This window comes from Bubalus kerabau, chromosome 5 (genome assembly GCF_029407905.1).
Source record: "Bubalus kerabau isolate K-KA32 ecotype Philippines breed swamp buffalo chromosome 5, PCC_UOA_SB_1v2, whole genome shotgun sequence".
NCBI lineage: Eukaryota > Metazoa > Chordata > Mammalia > Artiodactyla > Bovidae > Bubalus > Bubalus kerabau.
In genome coordinates this window covers 82,033,424-82,046,904 of record NC_073628.1, presented here as the reverse complement: position 1 = coordinate 82,046,904, position 13,481 = coordinate 82,033,424, and the positions used below count along the sequence as shown (strand labels likewise).

At 41.6% G+C, this 13,481-nt stretch overlaps 1 protein-coding gene across 1 annotated transcript in view; it reads right to left on the bottom strand.

The window, feature by feature from the left end:
* The window catches only part of DNAH14 (dynein axonemal heavy chain 14), a 440,851-nt gene that overhangs the window by 394,276 nt on the left and 33,094 nt on the right, over positions 1-13,481 (bottom strand). Inside the window, exons 2-3 of the mRNA XM_055583763.1 lie at positions 4,912-4,998; positions 2,049-2,229 (exon numbers count right to left, since the gene is read on the bottom strand). Of these exons, the coding sequence (XP_055439738.1) occupies positions 2,049-2,229; positions 4,912-4,998 (268 nt within the window). The remainder of the gene's footprint in view (positions 1-2,048; positions 2,230-4,911; positions 4,999-13,481) is intronic.

The window sequence follows — 13,481 nt, the reverse complement described above, 5'->3', positions numbered from 1 at the left end:
CACAGAATATCAAAAATGATACCCTGCCACAGACCACAATACTTCTAGGATGAACCTAGAAGCCATCATGCTAAGTAAATAATCCAAACACAAAGGACAAAACTTCTACAATTCCACTTGAATGAGGTTTCTAGAATAGTCAAATTTTACTGGCTATCAGGAGACAGAAGCAGTAATGAAGAGTTAGTATTAAATAAGTTCAGAATTTCAGTTGTGGATGATGGACTGTGGTAATAGTCATACAACAATTTAATGCCACTGAAATATACATTTAGACATATCATGTCATGCATATTTTACTACAATAAAGAAACAAAGAAACAGAAAATACTATACCATGCCGATGGTAATAAAAACAACACTGATTTAACAACATTCTATCAGACAAAATAGAATTTAAAGGAAAAGCATTAATAAGGAGAAATGGAGACTCAACATAATAACAGAAGGGATAATCCATCAAAGAGCTATAATATTTATAACTTATACGTACCTAAGATTGCCTCAAAATATACAAAGCAAAGCCTAACAGAATTACAGGAAACTTGACATTTCACAAAAACATGGTGAGATATTTCAACCTATCTCAATTATCTATAGATCAAGTGAGCAAAAAAAGTAGTACATATACACAAGATTTGACCTTCCCAATGAACAGTCTTGGGCTACAGTCCAAAGGGTCGCAAAAGAGTCAGACATGACTAAGCAACTAAACAAAAACAATATAAATAGAGGGAACCCTGTACCTAATAAAGAATTTACTTTCCTTTCAAATCACATAAAATACTTATAAAAATTGATGATATCCTAGGTAACCAGAGACTTAATACACTTCAAAGATATAATATTATGTAGACTACATTTTCTAACATAAAGCAAATAAATAAGTCAAAAATAAAAACAGATTTTTAAAAAACTGTCTAGTTTGAAGACTTGAAATAGCACTCCTAAATAAACGAATAGATTAAAAAGAAAATAAAAATGGAAATTACTCTCTAGTTAGAACCATTCAGAAAATAAAATATCACATATTCAAGGTTTGTGGATGCAGTTTTAGCAGCTCTTAGAATTAAAAATAAGAAGAACATTAAATTCATTTAGTATTTTAAAGACTGCAAGTAAATAAAGGATTCAATAAAGAAGCTAGAAACTGAACAAGCTTAAAGGCGGGGAAATCAGTATAAGAGAAAACAATCAAGATCAATAAAATTAAAAGTTGATGAAGGAAAAACAGAAAAGTACACAAAAGGCTCTCATTTACCCCCACAAAGTAACAGACACGAGGCTGAAAGTGTTTCACAGGTGAGGTTTATCAAACAAGCAAAGAACAGAAAATCCTTATGATATACAAACTTCACAAGTAAAGAAGGAAAGTTATTGAACTCATTTCTTGAAACTTAAAGAGCAGTGATTCCCAAACCAGACAAGACTGTATACTGCACCAAAAAATTATATAGACAATAACACTTATGAATATAAGTGCAAATATCCTAAATAAAACATTAACCAATCAAATCCAACAATGCCTGCCTATGTACACATATAATACATACACATGTACTGATACATATCTTAGTGGAGTTTATCCCATGAATGCAAGTACATCTATGAATGTTAATAATGTAATAAAATATATTAATTCCTTGAAGAGTCTATTTACTCACATAAAATCACACACATATTCATCTATATTTGTGTCAGGTGTACACACATATGTGTAAGTATATATTATGCAATAAATGGCGGCAAATTTTTTAAGAGTTCATTACTCACTTATCGGGGATATAAACACCAAGCTCGCATTGAGGTAGGAGTAGAAGAGAGCTCACTCAGCCTGATAAACAGAAACCAACAAGCCCTGCGCCAGGAAGACAAGCTCCTCGGGGGCAGGGACAGTCGTCTGACTGGCGGCTGGCGCAGGGCGGTGCAACGACTGCGCAACGCCGTCGAGGCCTTCCGTTCTCAGGCAGCCCCGCAAACCAACGGTCACCGGCCCCCCGAGGCCCCTCCTCCCAGCCGTTATGGAACGCGGTCCCCGAGGCCCTTACCTGCTGCTCTGTGGCCCAGTGGCGGCCTGGGCCCATTTTAGGGCTGAATGGTGAGGTTTGGCCCGCACACGCTGGAAAGGAAAGCGCCAGGCGAGGATGCCCTTGAAGAACCAAGGAGGACCGCCTGGAGACCCACCTGCAAACCCCAGGGCGCCATGGCTAGCGGTTTCAGGGGCACGGTCTCAAGGCCCGCGCAATGGATGCTGGGGGCATGGGGCAGGATCAGGGCTGACACTGTGAACCGGCCAATGAAGTGGCCAGCGCCTTCTAGGTTCCCACGCCAGCGACGTCACAGCAAAGGGCATCACGACACTGACCGTGCAGAAGAGGGTGGAGGCAGAAATGTGCACTAAAAGCAGATCTGATATTTTGCACGTTATAGACCTCAGTCTAACATGTCAACCACTTGCACAAGAAAAACGGAGACATTGCAGAATGGGCCCCTCTGGGACCTTTGAAAGAAATGTCTTTTTAATATTTTCAAAACGTTTATGTTGTGAACAAAATATTTAATAAGTTTATTAAATAATAAGTTTATTGAATTAATAAACTTCATTTATTAAATAAGTTTGTTAAATTAATAAGTTCATGTGGGCATAAACTTACCATTTAAAAGCCTCAGTTATTAGTAAAAGGTTATATATGGGCATATAATATGAGTGTAAGAGTGTGTGGACTGAAAATAGATGCCCAAACTGAGAGCTGTGAGTTACGTTTTGCTGGAGTAGGGGTGCTTATGAGGACTATAGTCCAAGACACAGCCTCTCAGATGGCTCTGAGGAACTGCTTGCCAGAGGTGGGAATCTGGCAGAGGTCAGTGTATATGTGATTTTGATGAAAGGGAATACATTCAGTCAAGCATACATTTTGGCAGAGGCTTGCTGCTAGTGCGGAGAAGGTTGCTGATAGTCACAAGGAGCAAATGTCTCTGTTAATGATTTTAGTGCTCTTCTAGATGTGAGAAGATATAAAAAAACTTAGGCTCATGAAGTCTTCTGAAAAGATCTAACTACCTGAAGGCCTGTTCTACCAAATTTCCCTAGAGCACAGAGTGCCTCATTCCTGCTCTCTGTCTGGAACTCCTTTCGGGGTGTGTTGAAGGTCAGCGACTGCAGTGGCCAGGGACTTCATTCTTGTAGAACTGGGTGGTGAGCTACGTTGTTTGGTTGGCAAGCTAAAGGAATCCTAAGAAATAGTTGAATTGTGTGTTTATGTGTCTATGTAAAAATGCCTCATTTCTTTTTAAATGTCTTACAAAAAATTTAGTAGGTGAATATCCTATATGTGCCTCAACAACTATTTACTGAGCACTTACTATGTACCACACAGGACGCATGGGTCCCTTCTTTATATTTCTTGGTAGGGGCCACAGAAGAAAAGCAATATAGAGTTTTGCTGCATTCTGCTATAGCTAAAACTGTGTTTAAGAATAAACTTCCCACTATTCATATCAATTAAGCTTGAATATGTAATCATTCAGCACATCACAATAAAATTTGAGGATGATTTTGAGTCTGAGAAGCTGCTAAGAATTTGAATGTTGAGGGTGAGGAAAGATATTTTAAAAGGGAAAATCATTTTGCAAATAACTTTACCTTACATGCCAATAATCATTTCTATTTGATAAACTTAGCCAAAACATTAGAGTTATAACTCAGTAAAATACCAGTCAGTAAATTGTCTAAAACAGAACAAGATAAACAAAAAAACTAGAAAGCCATCTTCTTCCCTTGTCTTCTCCGTCTCAACAAATAGCAGCTCTACTGTGGAGTCTTCCTTGACACTCACTTCTCCTTTACTCTCTACCCCAATTCAATTTATTATCAAGTTCTGTGGATTCTACCCACGAAATGTATCTTGTCTATCACTTTGTTCCACCTCTACTGTTTTGGTGGTAGGCCAAGAAATGGCCTTCAAACCAGTACCTGCAGAGGAAATACTGACTTTCAGGAGTGTGAGGGTAGTGATGATTTTAAAGGAATCTGTTTATATATCCAGATCTTTATATATAGCCTTTGCTAATTGTCATAAAGATTTACCTTTCCTAGCCTTTCAAAATTTTCCTTCACACACTTTATAAAAAAAGACCAGCCCTCCCCTACCTGGAATTCCACTGTGGTGCTTTCCAGGTGTAAGAAACTCAAGGATACCACAAAGCCAATGTGGAAAAAAAAGAAAAAGAAAAAAAATTAAAGGAAGGAGCACTTCTTTCAATGGTCAATTGAAAAGCATCTATAAGGGCCAGGAGTCCAGGTGAATAGTTGCTCCAAGCCTGCAGGGCCCAGCAGACACAGCAGGGAGAGGCGTGTACACCATGTACCTGATGTGGATAGACTATGTGCTTGGTGGGCTGTGGCTGGACACGATTCCCCTGGGAACCTGGACCCGCCAGGCCCACGTCTCAGCCTGGGCCCACAAGCCTACAGTCCCCACACCCCAAACTTGACCTCGACCCCCAGGCTCCTGCAGTACCCAGACTTCACCAGCTACTCAGATGCACCCTTTGCTGCACCAAAGGGTAAATGGGCTCCCACCGCCAGTCCACCCCTCTGGCTTTCAGGCCTCCTCTGAGCTTTAGAGGCTTCCCCGGTGGCTCAGAAGGTAAAGAATATGCCTCCAATGTAGGAGACCAGGGTTTGATTCCTGGGTCAGGACGAGTCCCCTGGAGAAGGGAATGGCAACCCACTCCAGTCTTCTTGCCTGGAGAATCCCATGGACAAAGGATCCTGGCAGGCTATAGTCCATGGGGTCGCCAAGAGTTGAACATGACTGAGCGACCAACACACACATGGAGCTTTAGCACATGGCACCCAAGTCCCTGGGGGCATGGCCCTGGTGCAGTCCCTCTGCAGCCCAGGCATACCGTCCTCACCTGGAGGGCAAAGCCAGATTTCCTGTGAGTGGATGTGGTGTGGTGTGGCAGCTGAAGGTGGCAATGGCAGGGGTAAGACTGGGACCAAAGATGAAAACCATGTAGTCTACACCAAACTGGCTTCCCTGATGGCTCATATTAAAGAATCCGCCTGCCAATGCAAGAGACACGGGTTCGATCCCTGGGTCTGGAAGATCGCCTGGAGAAGGAAATGGCAACCCACTCTACTATTCTTGCCTGAGAAATCCCATGGACAGAGGAGCCTGATGGGCTACAGTCCATGAGATTGCAAAAGAGTCAGACACAACTTAGGGACTAAAACAACAAAACAGCTACACTGATCACCAGTGCCTGGAGCTGGAGAAGGAATTCCTGTACAGTCATTACATCGCCATTCAGGGGAAATCAGAGCTGGCTGCTAATGGGGGCTTACTGAAAGTCACGTGAAGATCTGGTTCCAAAATTGGAAGGCAAAAGATCACAAAGTGAACCAGAAGCAGCAGCAGCAGCAGCAGCACCCCCACAGCCATCCCTGACAACCCATGATGTGACCCCCCCCACTCCAGCTGTGCCACCCTTTGAGGACCTGTGCCCCAGCTCTGCCAGCCTCCTGGGTGCCCCCTTCCCTTCGCCTGTCAAGGAGGAGTATGCTGTAGCTCCCTGACCAACCTTGTGAAATAGGGGCTTGGGGACTCAGGTGCTGGGAATGTGGCTCCTGCGGGGGCCCAGGAGGCCTGGTGTGAGTCCCAATCCTGCCACCAACCTTCTGAGTAACCTTGGACAGATCACCCACCCCACCCCTGGGCCCATCTCTGGAGAGGTCTTAACCCCCAGGAAATGAGGGGGCCACCCACTCCTCCTCCACAGACTCAAAGGTGGGAGGCCCCCATAGGGACTAGACTCCTGGAGAAAGGAGGTGGAACACAGAGAAGATGAAAAGCTGGCAGACTGTGACCTCAGAAGGTGGCGGGGTGTCAGCTCACACCTCCCTTTTCCTGCAGCGTCACCTCTACTGGCCCCCATCCTAACATGCCCTAAACCCTCTCCAAAAAGAGTTGGACATGACTGAGTGACTAACACATCAGATTTTATTAGCTGGAAACAAAAGCACAGTCAAAGAGTGAAGCAGTACTGCTTAGTGTAGTGACACTAATTCCTTTTTAAAACTTTCTTTTTAATTGGGGGATAATTGCTTAAAAATATTGTGTTGGTTTCTACCATATATTAACATGAATCAGCCATCAGATCAGCTCAGACGCTCCGTCGTGTCTGACTCTTTGCGACATGAATCGCAGCACACCAGGCCTCCCTGTCCATCATCAACTCCCAGAGTTCATTGAGACTCACGTCCATCGAGTCAGTGATGCCATCCATCCATCTCATCCTCTGTCTTCCCCTTCTCCTCCTGCCCCCAATCCCTCCCAGCATCAGAGTCTTTTCCAGTGAGTCAACTCTTCTCATGAGGTGGCCAAAGTACTGGAGTTTCAGCTTTAGCATCATTCCTTCCAAAGAAATCCCAGGGCTGATCTCCTTCAGAATGGACTGGTTGGATCTCCTTGCAGTCCAAGGGATTCTCAAGAGTCTTCTCCAACACCACAGTTCAAAAGCATCAATTCTTTGGTGCTCAGCCTTCTTCACAGTCCACCTCTCACATCCATACATGACCACAGGAAAAACCATAGCCTTGACTAGATGAACCTTTGTTGGCAAAGTAATGCCTCTGCTTTTGAATATGCTATCTAGGTTGGTCATAACTTTCCTTCCAAGGAGTAAGCATCTTTTAATTTCATGGCTGCAGTCACCATCTGCAGTGATTTTGGAGCCCAGAAAAATAAAGTCTGACACTGTTTCCACTGTTTCCCCATCTATTTCCCATAAAGTGATGGGACCAGATGCCATGATCTTCATTTTCTGAATGTTGAGCTTTCAGCCAACTTTTTCACTCTCCACTTTCACTTCCATCAAGAGGCTTTTGAGTTCCTCTTCACTTTCTGCCATAAGGGTGGTGTCATCTGCATATCTGAGGTGATTGATATTTCTCCCGGCAATCTTGATTCCAGCTTGTGTTTCTTCCAGTCCAGCGTTTCTCATGATGTGTTCTGCATATAAGTTAAATAAACAGGGTGACAATATACAGCCTTGACGTACTCTTTTTCCTATTTGGAACCAGTCTGTTGTTCCATGTCCAGTTCTAACTGTTGCTTCCTGACCTGCATACAGATTTCTCAAGAGGCAGGTCAGGTGGTCTAGTATTCCCATCTCTTTCAGAATTTTCCACAGTTTATTGTGATCCACACAGTCAAAGGCTTTGGCATAGTCAATAAAGCAGAAATAGATGTTTTTCTGGAACTCTCTTGCTTTTTCCATGATCCAGCAGATGTTGGCAATTTGATCTCTGGTTCCTCTGCCTTTTCTAAAACCAGCTTGAACATCAAGAAGTTCACGGTTCACATATTGCTGAAGCCTGGCTTGGAGAATTTTGAGCATTACTTTACTAGCGTGTGAGATGAGTGCAATTGTGCAGTAGTTTGAGCATTCTTTGGCATTGCCTTTCTTTGGGATTGGAATGAAAACTGACCTCTTCCAGTCCTGTGGCCACTGCTGAGTTTTCCAAATTTGCTGGCATATTGAGTGCAACACTTTCACAGCATCATCCTTCAGGATTTGGAATAACTGAACTGGAATTCCATCACCTCCACTAGCTTTGTTCGTAGTGATGCTTTCTAAGGCCCACTTGACTTCACATTCCAGGATGTCTGGCTCTAGATCAGTGATCACACCATCGTGATTATCTGGGTCATGAAGATCTTTTTTGTACAGTTCTTCTGTGTATTCTTGCCATCTCTTCTTAATATCTTCTGCTTCAGTTAGGTCCATACCATTTCTGTCCTTTATCGAGCTCATCTTTGCATGAAATGTTCCTTTGGTATCTCTGATTTTCTTGAAGAGATCCCTAGTCTTTCCCATTCTGTTGTTTTCCTCTATTTCTTTGCACTGATCGCTGAAGAAGGCTTTCTTATCTCTTCTTGCTATTCTTTGGAACTCTGCATTCAGATGTTTATATCTTTCCTTTTCTCCTTTGCTTTTTGCTTCTCTTCTTTTCACAGCTATGTGTAAGGCCTCCCCAGACAGCCATTTTGCTTTTTTGCATTTCTTTTCTATGGGAATGGTCTTGATCCCTGTCTCCTGTACAATGTCACGAACCTCATACCTCTTGAACTTCTCTCCCACCTCCCATCCCATCCCACCCCTCTAGCTTATCACTGAGCACTGAATTTGAGCTCCCTGCATTATACAGCAAATTTCCACTATCTAATTTTACATATGGTAATGTATATGATTCAATGCTACTCTCTCCATTTGCCCCACCCTCTCCTTCCCCCACTGTGTCCATAAGTCTATTCTCTATGTCTGTGTCTCCATTACTGCCCTGCAAATAGGTTCATCAGTACCATCTTTCTAGATTCCATATATATGCATTGTATGCTTAGTCATTCAGTCATGTCTGACTCTTTGTGACCCCATGGACTGTAGCCCACCAGACTCCTCTGTGTCCGTGAGGATTCTCCAGGCAAGAATACTGGAGTGGTTTGCCATTCCCTCCTCCAGGGGATCTTCCCAACCCAGGGATTGAACCCAGGTCTCCTGCATTGCAGGCGGATTCTTTACCATCTGAGCCACCAGGGAAGCCCATATTTATGTGATAATATACGGTATTTGTTTTTCTCTTTCTGACTTACTTCACTCTGTATAATAGGCTCTAGGTTCATCCACCTTATTAGAACTGAATCAAACACATTCCTTTTTATGGCTGAGTAATATTCCATTGTGTGTATGTACCACAACTTCTTTATCCATTCATCTGTTGATGAGCATCTAGGTTGCTTCTGTGTAGCTTCTGCTAGCTGTTGTAAACAGTGCTGCAATGAACATTGGGGGTACATGTGTATTTTTCAATTTTGGTTTCCTCAGGGTATATATCCAGTAGTGGGATTGTTGGGTCATATGGTAGTTTTATTCCTAGTTTTTTAAGGAATCTCCATACTGTTCACAGTGACTATATCAGTTTGCATTTGCATCAATGGGGAAGATGGTTCCCTTGTCTCCACATCCTCTCCAGCATTTATTGTTTGTAGATTTTTTGATGACAGTCATTCTGACTGGTGTGAAGTGATACCTCATTATAGTTTTGATTTACATTTCTCTAATAATGAGCGATGGTGTGCTAGCATCTTTTCATATGTTTATTAGCCACCTGTGTGTCTTCTTTGGAGAAATGTCTGGTTAGGCCTTCTGCTTACTTTTTGATTGAGTTTTTTGTTTTTTTGGTATTGAGCTGAATGACCTGCTTGTACATTTTGGAGATTAATCCTTTGTCAGTTGTTTCATTCACTATTATTTTCTCCCATTCTGAGGGCTGTCTTTTCACCTTGTTTATAGTTTCCTTCACTGTGAAAAAGCTTTTAAGCTTAATTAGATCCCACCTGTTTATTTTTGTTTTTATTTCCTTTACTTTAGGAGGTGGGTTATAGAGGATCTTGCTGTGATTTATGTCCAAGAGTGTTCTAATTCTTTTAATGTAATTAGAATATTTTACAGAGCATCAGATTCTTCAAAACACACTGGGTGAAACCAAGGGACTGAAAGGTAAAGCAATTTATTTTAAATTCATTCTGCTATATATGTGTTACATACATATACACTCTGCCATGCAGTAAGTTAAAACGTATAATTTGATTATATCATGAACTATATATTCCAATTACATTCAATCATCATCTTACTTTGTTTCATGATGTATATAATATTTGCTATCTGCTATAAAGATTTACTTCCTAGATGCTGGGCCAAATAGATTTTTTAGCTTCGTATGCTGCTCTCTCTCATTAAATACAGGGATATTTTGATTATGATATATATGACATTAACAGAGTTATTTCTGAAGTAGTGTCTATGATTTTGTACTTTATAGCAAAAGCTGATGACCAGTTTTCAATACTAAGGAAATATCATGCTTTTAATTACTTTTAATTAGTTACTCTTTCTTCATTATTTTTTAATATGCGTGCATGCATGCTAGGTCATTTCAGTTGTGTCCAACTCAACAACCCTATGGACTGCAGCCCACCAGGCTCCTCGGTCCATGGGATTCTCCAGGTAAGAATACTAGAGTGGGTTGCCATACCCTCCTCAAGGAGATCTTCCCAACCTAAGGACTGAAGCCACATCCCTTACATCTCCTGCACTGGCAGGCAGGTTCTTTACCACTAGCTCAATCTGGGAAGCCCATATTTTAATATATAGTTATATTTTAACTACATATAACATTGCATCATTACAATTTAAATGATGAGAAATGTATATAGGTTTATTCTTATTTGTTTAATCTATTAAAATGAATAAATTATATCTGCATTATTTAATTGTGATTTGATGGTTTTATTAATCTGTTTAAAATGCATTCATCTTTCCAGAGCTTTCTGTAATAGCTTTTGAAATGTTTATTAAGGAATTTATTTGAACTGAAAAATTAAGTCAAATTTTATGATCAAAAGTCATAATTTAGCTACTTGATTTGGCAGTGCTAGTTCTGCACCTGACAGAATTTTTACTGGGATTCAATGAGCTAAATCCACAGATTCATAGTTTGACAAAAAATATTATTGAAAGACATGAAAATATCAGGGGCTGTAGGCTTATGGGCCCAGGCTGAGACTGGTGGGCCTAGAGGGGCCAGTGTACTTGGGGGAATCCTTATCCAGCACACCCCTGTACATGGTGCCCATGGCCTGCTACCCTGCACATGCTGAGCTCTGGAGCCCTTGAGCAACTGCTTACCTGAACTTCCAGCCCTTATAGATGCTTTAATTAATCACTGAAAGAAGTGTTCCTTCAAACCAGTACCTCCAGAGGAAGCACAGATTTTCAGAAGTGAGAGGGTGGTGATGGATTTAAAGGAATCCATTTATAGATCCAGAGCTTTATATATGCATGGGTGTATGCTAAGTCGCTCCAGTTCTGTCCGACTCTGTGTGACCATATGGACTGTAGCCTGCCAGTCTCCTCTGTCCATAGGATTCTCCGGCAGGAATACTGGAGTAAGTTGCCATGCCCTCCTCCAGGGGATCTTCCCCAGGGGTCGAACCCCATGTCTCTCATATTTCTTGCATTGACAGGTGGGTTCCTTACCACTAGTGCCACCTGGAAAGCTCAGTTTTATATATGCATGCATGCATGCTAAGTCTCTTCAGTCGTGTCCGACTCTGTGCGACCCTAGGACAGCAGCCCACCAGGCTCCTCTGTCCACAGGATTCTCTAGGCAAGAATACTGGAGTGGGTTGCCATTTCCTTCTCCAAGTTTTATATATACCCTTTGCTAATTGTCCTCAGGCAAGAACACTGAAGTGGTTTGCCATTCCCTTCTCCAGTGGACCACATTTTGTCACCTGACCTGCCTCTTAAGAAATCTGTATGCAGGTCAGGAAGCAACAGTTAGAAGTGGACATGGAACAACAGACTGGTTCCAAATAGGAAAAGGAGGACGTCAAGGCTGTATATTGTCACTGTGCTTATTTAACTTATATGCAGAGTACATCATGAGAAACCCTGGGCTGGAGGAAGCACAAGCTGGAATCAAGATTGCCAGGAGAAATATCAATAACTTCAGATATGCAGATGACACCACCCCTATGGCAGAAAGTGAAGAACTAAAGAGCCTCTTGATGAAAGTGAAAGACGAGAGTGGAAAAGTTGGCTTAAAGCTCAACATTCAGAAAACTAAGATCATGGCATCTGATCCCATCACATAGCAAATAGATGGAGAAACAGTTGAAACAGTGACAGATTTTATATTTTTGGGCTCAAAAATCACTGCAGATGGTGACTGCAGCCATGAAATTAAAAGATGCTTACTCCTTGGAAGAAAAGTTATGACCAACCTGGACAGCATATTAAAAAGCAGAGACATTACTTTGCCAACAAAGGTCCCTCTAGTCAAGGCTATGGTTTTCCCAGTGGTCATGTATGGATGTGAGAGTTGGACTATAAAGAAAGCTGAGCACTCAAGAATTGATGCTTTTGAACTGTGGTGTTGGAAAAGACTCTTGAGAGTCCCTTAGACTCTCAAGGAGATCCAACCAGTCCATCCTAAAGGCAATCAGTCCTGAATATTCATTGAAAGGACTGATGCTGAAGCTCCAATACTTTGGCCACCTCATGCGAAGATCTGGCTCATTTGAAAAGACCCTGATGCTGGGAAAGATTGAGGGCAGGAGGAGAAGGGGACAACAGAGGTTGAGATGATTGAATGGCATCACCAACTCAATGGACATGAGTTTGAGTAGACTCCGGGAGTTGGTGATGGCCAGGAAAATGTGGCATGCTGCCGTGGCATTGCAAACAGTCGCACACGACAGAGCTACTGAACTGAACTTACTTGCTAATTGTCACAATTTGCTTTTCCTAACCTTTCCTTCAAAAGCTTCCTTTATCCATCCACTATATAAGAAAAGACACTCCCTCTCTCATCTGGATTACTGAATCTACCCCAAAGCTTATATACTCTTCCCAAGAAAAATAAAACAAAAATTTATTAAATTAAAATGCAAAATAATACAATACTGCATCTCATAGTATTTTATTAAAAGTGAATGAGAAATGAGTGGTAACTTCCATATGGTAAGCACTTATTAAATGATAGTTACTATTCTTGTTATTATAACTATTACTATTAATTATACTTTGAAGAAATGATAGAATGATGCCACATTATAGATTCACAATTTAATAATAATATGGCATGATTAGTTGCCCATAATATTCCTTCTCTCAACTTCCCAGTAAAATATTGAAAAGATACATAAAACAACAAAGAGTAACTGCAACTCTGGGACCGAGTCTATGGGATGTCTTACCAACAATGGAATGTATGGCAATTGGCTGGAAATGCATTTCTGACTCTACATATCCCATCTTCTAAAACAGAAAAGCAAATATAATTCCACAAAGAAGGTAGGGAAAGACTCATTCTCTAGCATTCCACTGACTGGAAAACCATTTATGCATTTACTTCACCAGAATGTTTTCCTGCTGCAGGTAGACTTATGCCCTCTTTCCCTGTCCCCACATTTCCATTCAGAGACTGTCACTGCTATGATACCACAGAACTAGCCGTGTCAAGCATAGAAAAGCATGCGCTGTGGCATATTACACCCTGGAAGCATTGTGGGCAGGGCCAAGAAGGGAGGGATTCTGGCAGCAAGGCATGTGAAAAAGGGGTCTCTTTGATATTGTATCCCCCAAAATCTACACAAAGCATCAGCCTCTGATAATCAGGGAAGTCAGCTGTAAGAGAAGGGGAGGTCCCATTAGATAAACGCCTATTAAGACAAAAATTGGGCTAAGGACTGTCTATATTAACCTTAATACTGATTCTACATATGAGTATCTGTTAGCTCTCAAATTAAACCTGAGAAGAGCTAAAGACATTCAGTATAAGTGATCTCTCAACCCACAGCAGGCTGGTTAAATGTTTTCTTATTCAAAGATTACTAAGCAAAGAA